The 18,867-nt window shown below is 45.3% G+C and overlaps 1 protein-coding gene across 1 annotated transcript in view; it reads right to left on the bottom strand.

Annotated features, from left to right (window-relative positions):
- Nucleotides 1-18,867, bottom strand: part of ehbp1 (EH domain binding protein 1) — a 168,619-nt gene that overhangs the window by 108,438 nt on the left and 41,314 nt on the right. The window contains 5 exon segments of the mRNA XM_080507374.1: nucleotides 3,035-3,263; nucleotides 4,843-5,095; nucleotides 6,382-6,519; nucleotides 11,345-11,484; nucleotides 13,524-13,705. Coding sequence (XP_080363500.1) covers nucleotides 3,035-3,263; nucleotides 4,843-5,095; nucleotides 6,382-6,519; nucleotides 11,345-11,484; nucleotides 13,524-13,705 — 942 coding nt within the window.

The following is an 18,867-nucleotide window of genomic DNA, read 5'->3' as shown; positions in this document are numbered from 1 at the left end:
ATTTGACACAAGTCTTCATTTTGCTGTATAAATAAGGATCTTGAAGTCAAAAGGATTCTCATTCATTCATCCTTGCACAACCAGTGTGCATTCCTCATATGAAGTTCTTAACATTTCTTCAATTCCTGTACAAAAATGACCCATAATTGTTTACCAGTCGTGACGACAACCGGTAACTTGACAGTTGTATAGTAGAGTCACCATAATACCAATCCTGCTTCGTTGACTGTCCATGCTAATGTCAAATGTGTGGTTTCACACACATTTTCACGTTGAGTAAATGGAGCCTAAATCATGACGAATGACAAGTCTGCTTTAATTCTCTCATATATTTACATCAACACTGATTTCTTTTGTCCATTTCGCCTCAGAAACCAAATCTTGTCATAATAATTAATGCAGAGGTTTGCTGTGGCATCATATTGAATCATTGTACATTTTGTTGTAAATAATATCAGATTGTATAACAATAGTGCTAAATAGTGAATGAAGTGAAATATTCATTTATTCAGACACATTTTCAATCCATAAATCATGAAATGTGTGCAAATTTGTTGATTTCTTTTCTCAGGTTTATTTTATTATCATACAGTAAGATACACCTGGAAGATACATTGTTACAATGCCTTATAACAATGTATATTTTACACTATTTTTGACTTTTAATAGTTTTAAAAATGGACCCTTGAAATGCCCTTCAAAAAGTGCCGGTGGTCCAAATGTTCCACTCTCAAAATCTTCTCGTAAAGGTTTAAAGCTTCACAATATACCGAGTATAACAAACCAAATGGAGCATCTGCAGCGTGTTCCATGGCTGCATTCAAATGTGTAAATGAGACACAAGACATGCAAATCTCTTCGGGTTAGATTTCATTTAACAAAAGGAGGCCTGTGAGACGTTTCAAAGCCTCCGGGGCAGGTTGGAAATGTATCACTGAATAGGTGGGCTTTCAATATATCAATTTCCATTCACATTTTGAGATTAAAAAGTTGTCCCGCGTGTTTATCTCGGACCTACACACCAGTTTGGTCCTATGAATAACCGGTGAAAATACATATAAATGGAACACCCGCACCTTGAACGAGCCTGGTAGAGGTTAGCTGCGCGCGGTGGAGGGAGGTTGCGGCAGCCTCGGTGCATATTCACTGAACTGAGCCTGGGGCGGACGAGCAAACTATGAGAAAGGGATGCGTGCATGCGTGCCGGGCTCCGGCGCGCATTTACACTCCGTCCACGTTCACAGTGTGGGGATGCGGTGGTTTCGACTTGGCCTCTCATAGTGGGAATGTCTCCTCTTAATCCTCTCTGACTTCATACATTCAAAGGTCATCTCGCAGCCCGCGTGTAGGCTGGGGCAGTGCGCGCGTGTGTGTGTGCGTGTGTGTGTGTGTGTGTGTGTGTGTGTGTGTGTGTGTGTGTGTGTGTGTGTGTGTGTGTGTGTGTGTGTGTGTGTGTGTGTGTGTGTGTGTGTGTGTGTGTGTGTGTGTGTGTGTGTGTGTGTGTGTGTGTGTGCGTGCGTGCGTGTGTGTGTGTGACAGCACTCGGTGTGAATAAGAAAGAGAAACCTATTCACACCAACTGTATATGTCAACAAACCCTGTAGGCCTATATTCTTGTTTACTGTGAACGTCCCATCTCTCTCTCTCTCTCTCTCTCTCTCTCTCTCTCGACCCCCCCCCCCCCCCAATCCCTGACTGTCCTCTACCCTTCACTATCTCCCACGTATCCTCCTCCACTGCATCCCCCTTCTCTTCAATCTTCACTCACAATTCGGTCTCGCCGTCCCTCCCTCCCTCCCTCCCTCCCTCCCTCTCTCCCTCTCTCCCTCTCTCCCCACCCCGAGCTCCAGAGGCAGGGGCATCTCCCGGCGAAGTGTGGCCCACCACAGGCCACTGGCTTTGGGTAATTAAAGTGGTTTAGGCCCCCTCACCCACGGTCACAGGCAACTGCAGCTGGGCGATAAAGGCACTGTGCCATAATTACATGGACGGCCAGCATCACCGCCCAGCTACACTAAAACAGTCAGCTCGCCAGCTGCAAGTAGTGTGTGCGAGTGTGTGTGTGTGTGTGTGTGTGTAAGTAACTGTACTGTGTTTGCATGTGTGTGTGGGCACAGGGGGTCAACACCCCCATGTGATCGCTCTGCTGTAGTTAAGCCCCCTGTGTTTAAGCCCCACGCAGGCTCATTGAGCCCCTCCACAGATCCAACCCAACACACACCCTATGTGCGCGCACAAATTTAACCCCCGCCCGTCCCCTCAGCCCCCAGCCAATCATTCCCCACCAGTGGTCTGGCTCCTGCCGCGAGTGTGTGTGACCATCAGCCATTTAATTAGACCCAGCCGTGATTTTGGCTAATTTAAATAAATAAATAAACATACCAAAACACCCCAATAAACAAATACCTGTATTCAAATGAGGAGCCAGGGGAGTCTCGTGAGCATAAAGAATGGGCCAGGAGATGGGACTGTGCAGGCGGAAAGGAAGCTAATGTAAGGGCGAGTGGATGCGGACACACTGCCGCACACACGCGTGCATACGAGACGCTTCAGCTCACTCACTTATAATAAGACACGCAGCCCGGGATGAACACACTGAGGCCGAGATCTGAGGGGGGGGGGGGGCTGCTGGTTCACGCTTTCAATATGTGCTGGAGAAATCATAGAAACTCAAACAGATCAAACTTTAAAATGAGAAACCCTTCACTGGATCAGTGTTTTGGTTGATTTACTAACAGATGTGCTTGAAATTATTTCCCAAAGAGCTGAAGGAGCTCTTAAAAGCCACTTTGATTTAGGGATTGATACTCAAATCCAATTCTTTTTTTTTTTTTTTTTTTACATTTTCTACCTTTGCCTCTTTTTATCCATCTCAGCACAGGTGGCTGCTCTGATCTCCATCTGAACACTGTTCAAACATTTGACATTTCCATGCTGTTTAAAAGCTGCAGATACAATAAAGCCTCCTATACTCTTCCGCGGAGACATTTAAAGAGAGGCGGTGTGTCCTCCACTCAGGCGAAGCTCTGCTTACCTTCGGGGACGATGAGGCCAGCTCTCTCCCCATCACCGCTGCCACCGGGCCGGGCCCCAGGGGCGGCGCTCGCTCCCTGTCGGGGCCCCGGTGGGGTTTGGAGGGTGGCGTGCTGGGGCCGGGGCTGCCGCTCGGGGGCGGGGGCGCTCGCCTCTTCTGACTGCTGCCCACATCCGGAGCAGGGCTGCCGCCGGGGCTCGACGCCTTCGGCTCGTAGAACGGATTGGATCTGTGCATGAATGAGGGAGAGCAGCACGAACTATAATTTAACCCTGGGTTCTTGATCGCAAACATGTCGTCAGTTATTGTGCAAGTCACAGGAAGAACTGCAGGAGTCCCTACACGTGGTGATTGGTCTGAATAAGTGATAGGCAGGTGTGTAATGAGCGAGTATCAGATTGTAAATCACAGTTTGGCAAATGTACGAAGCATTTAAAAAAATGTAAAAAAAATGGCCAGGAATGATCAAGATTATCAAGTGGATTAAAGGTCTTCTCTGGCTTCAGGTACCCAGTAATTAATTAAAACAGGAGCCAAGGAAAGTTTGGTGGAGCAACAATGAGCAGCAGTTTGTGGAGGACGCAGGTGCAGCGAGGTCAGCCCTGTGTGACCTCATATCCTCGCTGGTCGAGGAGGAACACTGACAGACGAGGCCCAAGACCAACACACACACACACACACACACACACACACACACACACACACACACACACACACACACACACACACACACACACACACACCGGGAAAGGGGGGCTGGCATTGAGACATTCACTCAACATGTAACATGCAATCCTAAACAAACAAGAACTGGATGAAGAGGGTGGAGGGGGGAGAGAGAAAACTGAGGGGGTCGTCTCAAAGAGAAGGTTGCTCTCACTGGAAGACATCGGGGGGGGGGGGGGGGGGGGGGGGGGGTCACAGCCTATTGAGCGGCTCTTGCAAACCAGCATTGGCTAAAAAGACAGGTGAAAGGACTCCAGTCAAAACACGGCGCTGCCCTCTTGAACTTTCTATTCTGCAGTGCGCCGCTCCTGGTGTGAGAGACTGAGGGACGGAGACGCAGCGGTCAATAACCCGTCTCTCTCTGGACCTAAACAGACGGATATCCGTGTGACAGACTCACTCAACAGCCCCGACCCAAGTACAGGGTCACATCGACAAGTCGGCCGCGGCCACACTTCACTGGGACCAGTCCTGCACACGATCTCCATTTTCTTTAATCATGTTGATACATGAAATCTAGCGGTGCAAAATTCCTCTGACTTTTAAAGAAATGCACACTTTTTCCACGGTCCTGCTTCACTTAGAGTAAAAGCTGAATGAAAAAGACATGAAGGAGGACGTGTAATAACGGAGGGCTTTAAACTGAAGTTTTCTCGCCACCCGAAAAGAGCTACAGTGACGCTATTAAGAGGAAAGATGGCAGGAGGAAGAAAATCAAGATGCAAAGAGCTGAGGGAGGAAGTTAATGAAGAGGGAAAGTTCAGGGCAACAAGTTGATGGAAGGGTGGGAGGGGGAGGAGGGAGAGCGAGAATGGGGGAGGAGGGAAGGAGACAAGGTTAAAGAATGCAGTAAAACAACAGGGCCCTTGTTTCTGTTGAAAGAGCTGCCTCGTCACTTTACCCTGTGTCTGCGGGGCAATGGGGGGGGGGGGGTCTGAGGCAACAAGTGCCCCTCTCTATAAGGAGACTCCAGCCTGGGCCGTCTGGAGGCGGACCAGTAACGAGAGGAGAAACCATGTTTGCCAGGTAAACGCGGCTCCCTGCGAGCTTTTATTTTGAAGAGTCGGTGAAGCAAATCTTACTCGTCCAGCTCTTCCTCCTCGGTGGGCGCGGCGGTGTCGGCGTACAGGTACTTGCTCATGTCCACGGGCCGGACCCCCTTCCTCTGACGGGGCTTGGGGGGCTCCGGCTGGGAGTCCGGGTCCTGGTCGGGCTCCTCGAAGGGGTTCCCCGGGGACGCCCCCGGTTCCTCCGGCTCGTCGAAGGGATTGGAGGAGTCTTCGCAGAAGGAGTCGTCATCGACGCGCTGCCGTGGGGCCGGCTGAGGGGGGGGCCCTGTTCAATAGAGGAGACACGGTCATGGTCAGGTGGTGCAGGTCCAGTGAGGGCCGGTTTGTCTCCAAATCCTTCAATGTCACTTAAAATGATAAGTACGAGTAGAACCTCATGACTCTACTCATGTAGTCCATTCATAAACTCTTTAGGAGTTTTGTCTTATGACAGTATAACACCTTAAAGGGTAATCTAACTTTTTCATGTCTTCTCGAATAAACTAAAAACAGGAATTTATTTTTCTGTAAACAGACCCAATTGTCTTTATAGATGCTGAAAATCAGATTTTTTAAAAACATCCGGGGCAAACATGGACTGTCTAGAATGAAACGAGACGTTAAACTGGATTTGCAGTGTTTGAGCTCCAGCTGGATTTTTGTTTAAGACCTGACCAGGTCTCTTCACAACATCCCTGACTTTTATATTCAGATGCATTAACCCAGAACTTCATTCCACAATAGACTTACTTCTCTTTAAACTGCAGTTGAATTCTGAAAACCAGGCCTGAATCCTGTCAGCTCCAGACTAACTCTTTTACACCTCACCAGCTCACCAGGACCCTTTTTAATAGATTTGTTATCTAGATGCAGACTCAAATAATCAAACATGGAATTCTTTTATTTGAATTTGACTGTTAAATCAAGACTCAGACTCTTGAGGTACACATGGACTCTTTTCTAACTTCATTTTTTTAAACGGAATCCTTTTAAACATGTTAATTCTAATAACAAGTGCTCGCCCACGTGTGTCAGCATGTTTAATGAATGTTGAATAACCGCCTACTACATTCGATTTCATACTTTTGTTGATTTGGTATTTAAATGGCATTGGTTGTTTTTTTTCAACAAATGCTGAATTGGTGATTATATTAACTGGATTCATGTTGTGTCAAAGCAACAATTTGGTTCCTGAATTGACTGTTTAAATGATTTTAAAAGTGGAAAATATGAGTCTGAATACCAGCAGATCAAAGACGACATCAAAGGTGACTTAAAGAAGCAAAGAATCCCCGGTGTTTCACGTGCATGGAGGCATGTCACTCCAAAACAAACGGGCACACCCACACACACACACACACACACCTGGCTGCTCAAACGGACAGACCAAAATATTAGTTTAGCTGTCTGACTCTCGGAACTGAAGCCTTACATACGTTCACGGTATGTGACGGATTGTGTTACACTGACACCCCCCCCCCCCAAAAAAAAATACAGGTCAGAACCAAGAGCTCGTGAAAACTCCAGTGTGATTACACTCATAGTACAGATTTTGGAGAGGCTGCCACGTACCGTCTTCGTCTGGATCACCGAAGGGGTTGAGGTGGTTGGGATGGACGTCGTCGTCGGGGTCGTCGAAGGGGTTGCTGCCCATGTCGGGAGCCACGTCCCGATCCCCGTCCTCCAGGAAGTTCAGCTTGTTAATCAGCTCTGTTGCCCAAAGTCCCAACAAAAAGTCATTAACTTTTCTTTTTTTTTTTTTGGTTCAAGCTACAAAGTCAAACTTCACATTTCCCAAAAATGCACCAGACAAACACATTCACAAACCCAAAATACACCAAAAACTGCATGTTGGAGTGAACCAAGAGTAGAAAGACCATCTTGCTTGGGAGAGCTTGCCCCGAACTTCCCTCTGTCCCCCCGGGCCACCTTCATGCATGTGCTACAGTGGCATTCTGGGAAAATTTGTGTGTGTTACTGTGGGAGACAGTGTAGAAAGCATGGGGTTGCTATGGGGATCCTGGCTGGAGCGGCGAAGATTGTCCACTTTATCTTCATGGTGCTCACTGGAGCTCAATCGCATGCTGCCAGCGTGCCGGTCGGCCTGAAAGGAGTCTTAATGTGTCTGAGGTCCATGCCAAGAAACGCTGCAGAGAGCTGGGCGACAATCTGAACCACAGAAAAGTGGAGTGGACATGTGTCCCCTGTTTGCCTGATAAGGCCTGCAGCACTTTTTTTTTTTTTTTTTCCCTTCGTCTGAGTGGAAACACTCGGGAGAAACCCAAATGACCTCATGCGGGTTCCCCGGGAACAGAACTTGGTGGAAAATGTTGCATTTGGTCTCCACACAAGCCTCATGTTGACGCTTTCAACAACACTACATTATCTAATACAGGGTGTGTCAAACATAAGGGGCGTGGACCAAAGCTGGCCCACAAGAGGCTCCGATCAGGCCAAACCACCAAGCAAGTGGTGAAAACTAAAAAAAGTAAACATTCATTTTTGAATCAGACTTCTTCAGAGTAGCCGACGCAACACCACACCACACACGAGCTGAGCTGAGATATCGAGATGCTGCCAAGAGCGTCAGCTACCGATCGTTCAAAGGGTGAGTTTGCAAAAATATGCATAATGCAAAAGTTACATCATTGGTTCTTTGCACATTTCACTGTATTTTGTACCAGAACCTTTCATTAAAATTGGCTTTATGTCGAGATTGCAGTCATTTTTAACATTAATTGTTTGTCTTTTTTTTTTTTTAAATACACACATGTTGGTCAGGTATATACAAAAAGTTTGTATTTAAAGGTTATCATATTATTAATTTACTGGTCCGGCCCACTTGAGATGAAATTGAGCCGAATGTGGCCGACGGACTAAAAATGTATTTGACACCCTTGACATAATCAAACATTGTTTGCACTGGCGAAATATCATCGCCCGGTTAAAGATTGACATTAAGACGTCAATACCAAATATTTATTTAATAGAAAATCCACCCTTCGTAGCAACTCGCAAATTGTCAAATGTTATTTTACATTTTTATACGACGTTAAACGACTTGGATCAGGTGCCGCTACTGCTGCAACGTGTGTGACACATTCGTGACACGCGAGTCTTTCACCGATTTGTATCACGTCTACTTCCTCTGGTTCACCACCAATTGCAGTATAAATCAAAAATGGGGGGAGGTTACACTGTGAGAAACCACGAAAACAAGAGAAATCAAAAGGTGGAACACCAACAGATGTGTTCACGACACCAGCACATCATCACACGGACCAATTCATCTGGGATACCAACATGACCACGACACCACCACAGAGGAAGAAAACCAAAGGATAACTGGAAGAAAATAATAATAATAATAATAATAATAATAAAAAGTCATAGGTAGAGGAGGTACGACGTCACAACAAGGAGGACGGGATGGGATGAGGTGAGAGAAAGGTGAAGAAAAAAAAGACCTTGGGAGGAAGCAGCAGGCTTAGCTGTTGCTTTGTGTGCTCGCTTGGGAACACCACCACCACCACCACCACCACCATCATCACCATCATCATCATCATCCCCATGTAAGCAGCTGAGGGCATTCAACTGGTTTACAATCTCTGTAAACGACAGGTCCGTACAGGAGGGAGGGAGGAAGAACAGCAGGCAAATTAACACACGCCGTCAGAGAAGACACGCACACGCACACGCACACACACACACACACACACACACACACACACACACACACACACACACACACACACACACACACACACACACACACACACATTTAACATCAGCTTGACAAATATACTAATCAGAATGAAGATTTCCGCTTATATGACATCCGGATAACGTTTTGAATGTAAGACTCAACAGGCCTTCGATTGTACATTCAATGTTCACCGTCATGTAAATAATAATTAATTAAAATGTAGATGTTAAAGCAGGTAGAGAATTGACTGTTCTCTGCAGTTTAGTAGAAACCTTCCCTGCTTTTTGCCAAAGGAGCTTTGAAAATATTCATTTTCATGGAAATCGATTAAAAAAAATTGTAAAAAATCCCAAACTGGGTCACCCCTGATGGAAATAAACTATTGTACATCTCATAACTCTTAAATGGCACATGGTTGGAAGAGATTTAAGTAAGATTAAATACAAAATCTCTATACACTGATGTCTTGATAAGTGATAAGTCACACAGTTTGTATGGCTTCGAGCTCCAGGTGAAAGAAAATCAGCCATAACATTATGACCAGCTGCCTAATATTGTGTGACTTTGCTTGTTGGAAACAAAACATGTGGTTGGACTCCAACAGACCTCTGGAGGTGCGATGGGGTCTCTGGCATCAAGTAGTTCACAGCAGATCTTTAAAGTCTAAAGAGTTATGAGTTGGTGTCTCCGTGGATCAGATTGATTTGTCTAATTCATCGGACAATCAGAAAATGTACACGTGAGGCTTAAAATATCCTACCCACTATCAGGAGCCACAATAAAGAGAAAATCATGTGTCTCTGGTTATAATCTTATGGCTGATCAGTGAACAATATCTTGGATGGGAAGAATAAAACCTTTTAAAAGTCACAAATAGACTTTATTTCAAACCTTTTACTGAAAAGAGTTCAGATTTGAGTATTTCTTACTTGATTTTGAATTATTTTACCAGTTATAAGTTATTGGAAGTTAATCATAATTCGTTTTCAGAGCAGGGGCATATTGTGCATCACTAAAACTAATGCTAAGTAGATTGGTTTTATCTAATCTCTTAAACTAGCCAGAAAGCTGAGACAGAAATACTTGAGTGACAGGATGTCAACAAAAACAGTCCTTCGTGCAAAAAATGAAACCACATTCTGAATAGGTCTAAAACATAAAACCAGCTAAGAAAGAAGAAAAACAATATCTGGATGGTTAAACAACATTATTATTATTATTTTTTTTTTTTTAAATCTATTCTGGAAACACCAAAGAACATTGAACATTCACACACAAATACACACTGAGATTTCATGATCTGCATAAATGAGAGAGAAAAATAAAGGCGCTATGTTTTCCAGGGTTATGCATTGGTTTAGCCTGGTGTGAGTTGCTCGGGCGGCTGCTCCTTGTAGGTAGCGTTCGGGGGGGAATATGATAGCGGGGAGTTTTGGCAGCTCGGCCCGGCCTTTGATTCACAGATGCGTGCGAGTGGAGCGTTGCTGTAGGCGCTCAATGCATATACATATAAATGAGGCGGCGAGCACGGAGGGAAAAAAAAGAAAAGGAGAGAAAGCATGAAGCTTAACGTGAAGAGGTGGCGCTCTGAAAAGTTGGATTAAGCAAAGCAGGAAGCAGCGGGGCCCATACATGAGACCGGAGACCCAATCCTCAACATGTATGTTTGGGAGGAGGCGCCGCCACCGGTCTGCCAACTCAACCAGCACCAGGCGGGGCAGGGAGCAGCCAGCAGGGGGGAACAGGGTGGGGAAATCAACAGAGAAAAAAAAAATACCCTGAAGCTGATAAAATATGGTAAACAAATCTCATGAATTGACTTACTTCCCAGCTTTTTTCTTTTTTTTTTAAACATGTGGAAGCACACAGACGCACTCACTGAAGCATGAAGTGGGGAAAATAAAGAAACCAAAGAAGGAAGCAACGTTGATGCCCCACATGAAGCCGTGAGTCCTGGTTATTCTGCTTTTCCAAGAGGTTTGATTCATCAGGTGAAGCCGTCAGTTGGACACTTTTTTGTCTTGTATTACGTCGGACGGGTTAAAGTGACGGGTCATGTGAAGCACATTGAGACGGCACAAGTGGTAAATCACAGGCTGGACGAGTAGACATTTTCTTGAAATTCAAAAGGTCAGATGCAACCCTGCGTTGTTTCCCGATTCGGCATCCAGCGAGCCCCGCCCCCGTCATGATGATGCAGCAACAGTGGATATTGATGAGAGCTGGTGGGGCTGTGTAAAGGTTCATTCATGCTCTGCATTAGATGTGAACTGATTATTACCGAGTATGTCCATATTTGTGTCGCCTGCTGGAAGCTGAGGGATCAGGACGAGGTGTTGCAGTACCACCGGCAGGTTGTGGGGGCAGCAGTGCGATCAGAAGTGGATGACAAACGCACATGGAGGTGTTTGATGGCCTCACAGAATAACACTGCCTCAGATTGTGGCGACTGTTGTTGGTCGTCACTGGCTTTCTTCTTCTCACTTCTTGGTACTTGGCCAGGATGGTAATTCAGAGCGGCGCCCTCTCGTGGATTAATTGCCAAACATCCATTCAAACGTAACAAATATTTGACATTTACAGAATTTATAACTCAAATTTATGTTTTTTTGTAAAGCATAAATGAGCCTTAGGATGTTTTTGGAACGATTTGGTTAGAAAATATCAATGAAATGTAGAAAATGTTTGCCTCTCCTACAGAAATACAGAAAAATCTCGAAGCTCATATTTGTTTCACGGGGTCTTTGGGGTAGATTTCACTGTACGCTTGTTTGCAAACTGGTACGATACCAGAAATCTGATCCGATTTGCACCTTGCAGGGTTCTCACCTGTGATCTTGGCTGCCTTCTCCTCCTGGTTCACCCGGTTCTCCTCGTCTTCCTCGTTCTCCTCCTCGAAGTCGTCCAGGTTGCCGATATCAGCCTGCTTCATGCTCATCAGGCTGGCCAGGCTCTGCATGTCCTCATCGCTGCAACCATCACAAAACACACAATTCACACGAGAACTCATGCTTGCAGTCCCTCCATCTAAAGATCAGGTCTGAAATCATCCTTCTTGACTGAACTCCTTGATCAGCCTGGTTCAGTCCCTCTGGACTGGTTGGTAGTCAAGCTGCTGTCTGGTTCGACTGCTGGGTGACCGGGTTTCTTCTTCCTCTAACACACTCTGTGCTCTCTCTCTCTCTCTCTCTCTCCTCTCTCTCCTTTCTTCTGACACCTGCAGGACCTCAGAGAAATGTTGGGTTTCTCATGTACCCTCACAGTATCGTGCTCCCTGCAAATAGTGGACACACTGGAATTAGAAGCTGCTTTTATTTAACACGGTTCAAATCCAGATGGTAACATGAACGTGTTCCGATATCATCCGCATCGACATTCCCACGCAGCTTTCTGGTGGAGCAAGTTCTCCTTTCCTCTGCTTGCTGATGTGGAACTCATCAAGCTTGTCCTCAGCATTTTACTTGTATGTAAAGTGTCATGAAGCAGGTGTGTATTAGCGCCATATGAAGACCTAACAGGTGTGGAACAGCATATGAGGGGATAAATAGATGAGCAAATGAATGATGGGGAGCGTCGGTGTTTTCCAGAATCAAGTGGAGCCTCAGCTCACGCCGCTGCCAACGAGCAGACCCACAGGTGAGGATTACCGTGGCCCTCCTCACGGTTCTTCTCTTCGGGCCTCCGTCTCCACACCTCGCCGCCACGAACAGCCAACGCTTCAGCTTCCCTCTGTGCATTTTAAAGCTTTTGACCCGGCTTCTCTTCTCTCGCCACCTTCAGTCTTTCCTCCTCCCCCGACGCATCAGTTCCGACATTATTTCTGCTATTTTATGTAGTCGACTGTGCGCCGTCCCTCCCAACCCCCCCTCCCCCCCCCCGGTCCCTAGATAGCGGCGCTCCGTCATAATCGCTGTATTCTCCTCTGCGCTCTTTGTGCTCGGTGTTTCCCAGGCCCATGGGCTCATTTGAACTGGCGTGATGGAGTTTGTTTGTGTGTGGTCGACATCATTCCCCGAAGGGTTAACAAGGGTTACGCGCCATCGACCCGCCGCCCGCGCCACAACAAAAGCTACTCTGGCTGTGTGTGTGTGTGTGTGTGTGTGGTGGGGGCGGGTTTAAATGAAAGTTGCAGCTATCAAATAAAAATGAATAACAAACAGAGAACACTGTGATTGTGATTGTGTGTCCTGGAATAAAAGCTGCAGAGAATGAATGAAGCGAGCTCACAGACAGTGGACATGAGACATATATACACACGTCCGTCGTCAACTTGGATGAAATGTGAAGACTTCTGGAGCTGATCACATCAAATGTGGACTCATTTAAAGAGATTCCAGTCAGAGCGCCAACACCAATGTTTCAAAAACATCAGTGCATCATCAGATGAGGGGAACTGAGGAGTTGATTTCTGTCCCCCAGTGTCAAATCGACTTAGAAATGCCGTTATTGGACCTTAAATGACTTAAGTTTGTCGCATCTACAGTCAAAACTGTACACTTATTTTACCAAGTGCTGAAATCTACATACATTGGCCATCAAAAGAAAGTTTGTTGCATGAATAAAAAAAAAAAAAAACGTGATAAAACTATATTTAAATGACATGTATGCAAATTATATACCCAATTAGAATTGTTAATCGTTTTTGCATTTTTGTTCCAGTAAAAGTTTCACGTTTATGCAGCAACGTTTCAAAAACGACGTCAGAGGTTTTTCCTTCTCACTTGCAAACGCCGTCGTGTAAACAAAAGACCGCTGCCAAACCCAAAGAAGTGAACGGCAAAACCAATTTTGCAAAAAAGGCGATTAAATCCATTTGTTTTAAATGATGGTGAAAAACCTTCACAGCAGGACCTCGTGTGTCGATCCAGTGCAAGTCATGTCATGATGGTTGATTCAATTCCTCACAAAAATCCCATATTAACAAAGTGTTAAAGGAAATTCCCAAACCCTGAATCACAATTCTGCTGGTGGACATCAGGCTGAAGGAGCAGGTGAGGCTGAGACTTACGTGGCTTTTCCCTCACGGAGGAAGATGCAGGAGAGGGAGAACTGCAGCGTGGCCGACACCACCTTCTTGGACAGCGGCTTGAACTTGAGCTTGACGTCGGTCTGGGTGGGCATGGGGCTGGCGTACTGCTTCATGTTGATGCTGCTGGTGGCCAAGGCCTTCCTCCGGCCTGATGGGGACTCCTGCAGACGGAGGGGCGACGTCAACGTGGGGAAAAGCAACTTCAGCACAACCTCCACCTGGAGAGGTTATTTCCCAAACACCACCGAGACAGAACCTGACCGCTGCACCGCCTCATCACAAACTCTGGAGTGAAATCCTTCTTACATTTATTTTTGCTGCACTTCTTTTCAAACATGTGCTCTGGGCCGGGGGCTGACAGTCAAATTGGAATTTGGGAATATGCCACAGACCAGGTGATAAGAGCCACTGGCCGTGTGTGTGTGTGTGTGCTTCCGGAAGGCCTGGTGACTGACTGCTAGATATGGAAACTGAACAGTTGGGGTTGTTCCAGGCTTTTGTCCGCCCTCCCTCCACCAGGAACTGATGGGTTTTGTCTGTTTGGAGTCCGGCCATCGGAAGCGCCACGCTGTCAGTGACTATCAGGCGCGTTCCCCTCCGTGCTGCGTCGATACCACTGACAGACCGTGGCCCCTCTTTTTAACTGGTTCCGCTTTTGTGATGACAAAAAAAAAAAGAAAAAAGAAAGAAAAACGGCCACATTTCCAACTCAAATGATGTGCATTTATTTTGCCTTTGTCGGAGGGACTGATCTCCTTCCCGAGGAGCGACGTGACGATCACACGCCGGTGTGCCTTCACAGGCCATGTGGAATGAAAGCAGCAGGCGGCGGCACGTCACATGTCCCCCCCCCCAACACACACACACACAGTAAATGCGTGCTTCCCCTCGCTCCCTCTTTTTGTCTCTATTTCACTGCGTGGATGTCAGACAGCAGTGAACAACTGGGCGCTCACAAACACACACCCGTGCTTTTTGTGCCACGGTTAGAAAAAGTCTTCTTGTCTCCGCCGTGAATCGAGCCCCGAGGATCCATCGTCTCGTGTGCACACCGCCGAACAAAAGCCGAGCGGCGAGCTCTCTTTCTCGCCACGCCAGCCTGAGAGCGTATATACATATACACATTCACTCTGGCCAGATGAGGCGATAGCGCCTCTTTACATTGCCTGTTTCCTGATGTCTTCACACACAAAAACACACACACACCTCTGACGCTCCGGCTCTGTGGGGAAAACTCAATCTCAGCCTTATCGCGGCGGACCGCGGGGTATTCACACACACACGCACACGCACACGCACACGCACACACACACACACTCTATCTGTAGAGTGGTAATAACTATATAAGCTCCAAATACAGATTACACAACTATATGTTGCCATAAAACATTGTACATGTTTTCACACAGATTTGAATTCATACTGATAATATGTATGTTGTGGTTTTGTTTGAATAAAATCTATTGTTTTTTTTATTATATGGATAACCCACATGTATACAGAATGAGCTAATTAAATGGTCCACTCTAATGTTAAACTTCTTAAAATGTTCACACTGCTAAGAATGAAGTGACCTTTTGTATTTGCGTTGTCGCTTTTGCATTTATTTGTGACTCTTGCATTCACGGTGTTTTTCTTTTCAAGTTTAAGTTTTTAGCATTCAGGTCACTGCTTTTGCATTTCTGCTGCAGCTTTTGTCCAAAATGTGTTTCTGCTTTTACATTTTGGTTTGTTTTCACATTTTTAGCTTCAACCTTCACGTTGCTTGCTTTTCAGCCTTGTTGCATGTTTGTCGCTGCTTTTGGCTTTTGGCTGTGTTTACTTTTGTGTTAGGGCTTCTGCATTCATGTTGCAGCTTTGTATTACCACTTTTGACTTTGTGTTCTTTCGTTTCCTGTTGTAATTGTTGACTTTCTGTGTGTTTTAACTCCCCGGTCAAGTTTCAGTCTTTGCATTTATGCTGCAGCTTTTGCATTTAAGTTTACTTCAATTAGAAGCTTGTACATCGTACAGTATAGTGCTTATTAGTAGTTTCTCATCAATATGAGGCCTTTAGGTCAAATGTTAACTAATTGAAAGTAGTCTTGTTTTGTTGGTTTTTCCCCAAAATACTTGCTTCTAGTCATTTACTGAATAAACCAAGTTAAGAAAACCATCGAAGTGAATTGGAGACACAATTGGTTGCGCTATAAAAACTGTAAGTAGCTGTTCCAAGAGATTTCCTCCAACCTCTGCAATAGCTTTCCATTCTTCCACACATTTAGCAGAACTCATCATCTCAGCCGCCATCTCCTCTCCATCTTCACCGCCCCGCTCCTATCTCAGTCCTCACGTAGACCAATAATTAAATAAGAACCTACAGAAGAAACCAACCGCCTGACAAGCGAGGGCCACTTGACATTTCGCGCTGACATTTGAGCCTTGGCGCTTTTGGCTGGGGGAAAAAATAATGACGTATCATCGCCACACCAGATTGTCCACAGACCAGCCCAACGGGAGCAGGGGAAGATGAGGGGATGAGGGGAGGGGGGTTAAAAAGAAGAAGGGGAAGAGGAAAAAAAAACTCTCTTCACCTCTTATCTCTCTGCAGATTACACCCTGGCTATTATACTAAGCTAATAGCGCATGTAGATACTTTATGAATGAATTTGCCGAATGCACCAAACACTTAAGAAGAGGGGATTTAGCAAAAAGGCGGACGGGGGGGAGAAAGGGCAGGGGAGGGAGGAGGGGTGTCCTGGAAAATAGGAAATACTTATGGATATGCAAATTTGCCAGAGAAAGGATGGAATAAACGTTCAAACAGATTTGAGCAGTGGCAGCAAACAATGGAAATCTGCTCCCATTTCCCCGGATGTTACTTGTCAATCAATGTGTGCAATAGAGGAGAAGTGTGTGTGTGTGTGTGTGTGTGTGGGGGGGGGGGGGGGGGGGGGTAAACTGGGATTAGGGTAACTAGGAGGTTGTGACAATGTGTAAAATGAAAGGGAAGGACAATGCAGAAGTTTAATTTATTACAGAGTGGCTGGGACTATCAATGTGAGAAGTGAATGGCTAAATACTGAGAGAGAGAGAGAGAGAGAGAGAGAGAGCGAGAGAGCGAGAGAGCGAGAGAGAGAGAGAGAGAGAGAGAGAGAAGGAAGAAAGTGGACTCGAGACAAATGAGAAAGAGAGCATAGAAAGGAAGAGGGAGGGAGGGAGGGGTGGCGGCTATATGCTGCCCCCTAGCTGTACCTGCGGAGAACTGCAGCGTATCAAAAAAGGCCGGGGGTGGGGTGGGGGGGGGGGCTGTGACTTCAGGTTGGTGCCCACAGGAACCAGGCTGCTTCCCACTGAAACATTTCCATTTCCAACACAGCTCCATTTCTATCATAAACCATGGCGTCGTGTGTGTGTGTGTGTGTGTGTGTGTGTGTGTGTGTGTGTGTGTGTGTGTGTGTGTGTGTGTGTGTGTGTGTGTGTGTGTGTGTGTGTGTGTGTGTGTGTGTGTGTGTGTGTGTGTGTGTGTGTGTGTGTGTGTGTGTGTGTGTGTGTGTGTGTGTGTGTGTGTGCTGGAGCAGAGCAGCTTCCAGAGTACCAGTCCTGCCCCCTCGGTGCCGCTGCCAGCTGGCCCCGGATCGATCCACAGATGCTCCCCTGGTGGGGGGGCAGGGGTCAGGGCAGGAGGGTGCCCGGGGGTCCCGCTGAATCCCCCTGCCCCAAAATGCCAATGGGACGGGCCGGAGAGAGGAGGGGTCCGGGGGTCTCCTTTTATGAGATGGATTAATTAGGCTGAGTGCTAAAAAAAGAAAACAACAAAAAAAAAAAAAAGAGGGGGGGGCGGCTTCTTTGTTTGAGCTGCTCTGAGATCTGCTCACTGACAGTTAATGCAGGATAAATAAAAAGAACACCAATCAGCTAATGGCTTCTCAGCGCAGGTCACCAGTCACTTCATTCTAACAAACGTCATGCATCGACCCACACACTTTCACCATCAGTCCCCTCATTTCTCCACCGAACAATATTCCTAAACTATTGGCAATATTATTGCCACGAACTCGAAACACAAAGTGTTCATATATAAGATAGAAAGATTTATTGATTATCATGTGCTGTTATTTGACTGTTGTTTACAAGATTAAAACATGCCGACATGTAGCATTTATCTAGTAGTGAGTTTAGTTTAGTCTTTATCTATATATTTAGTATAGTCTAAAACAAATGAGTACATTTTCTGTTCCTTAGAAATACTGAATATCGGTCAATAAGCTAAAAAGCTTCATCTTGAAGGGTCAGTGATGAAAAAACATTCGGCCGATGTCACAACAGAAAAGAAAAGAAAAAATGCTCAGAAAGATTAACCATTTTTAAAAATTTCACAACTGGTTTTACTTTTTATCTCTTCCTATTATAATTGTTGTTGTTTTCAAATACTTTTAGGGTTTAAAAGACGTCAGGAAATGATGAGAAAAGAGTGACAAGCATGTGGTTGTGTGATCACTCAGACATAATTCACACCATAAATGAGTAATAGAACATAAGATATTTGTAATTTTTTTTTTTAAATGGCTCAAAAAATTAATTAATTGTATGTATGCATTTAATATGTCATTGGTCTTTGAAAGGAAAGAAAAGGTAGAAAATTGATGATGCGACGCCCCAAACTTCCTGTTTCCAGTCAAGAACATCAGTCATCATCATCATGTGGAATCCTTTAGAACTAACTGAAATATTTCCAGAAATCATTGCTCTTGTTCTATTATTTCATTTTGTATTTTGTTTTTAAACTATCACAAAACTGTGAGATAAAAAAAATGGTTGAATTACATCCTAAACTTTCCTGTTTGGTCTTGAAGAACAAAGATTCATTAAAATCATTCATCCATCACTCATTATGTATGTTGGTCAATTATTTGATTAAGGTGGATGACATTACGATTAAACATTTCATGTTTTTCATGATTCTAACATTTTTGGGGACATTTAACAACTTTTTTTTGTCTTTCATTTAATAATGTGTCGACTGCCGTTTATGTGTTATTAGACAAGATGAAATAATGAAAAATAGAAAACACATTCAGTCGAAACCTCGGAACTTAGAAAGGATTGACATTTTGTAAGGAGAAAGACGGGATAAGATAGTTTTCTACCATAAAACTGGACGCCAGCGCTCTCCATGCTGTTTGTCTCCTCTCCTGGTTTATTAAATGTAAAACAGGAAGAGACTAATCCAAACATTTAAAGTGTGCGCTATAGACGGAGGCTTTAAACCTCCCACTTGCCACAGACCTGTACACAGGCCTTTGTCATTTTCAGAAACAATAAAAGCACAAACTCAATTTAG

Source organism: Blennius ocellaris, assembly GCF_963422515.1.
Source record: "Blennius ocellaris genome assembly, chromosome: 13".
NCBI classification, from domain to species: domain Eukaryota; kingdom Metazoa; phylum Chordata; class Actinopteri; order Blenniiformes; family Blenniidae; genus Blennius; species Blennius ocellaris.
Note: the sequence above shows the minus strand (reverse complement) of the source record. Positions and strands in the feature narration are given on the sequence as shown.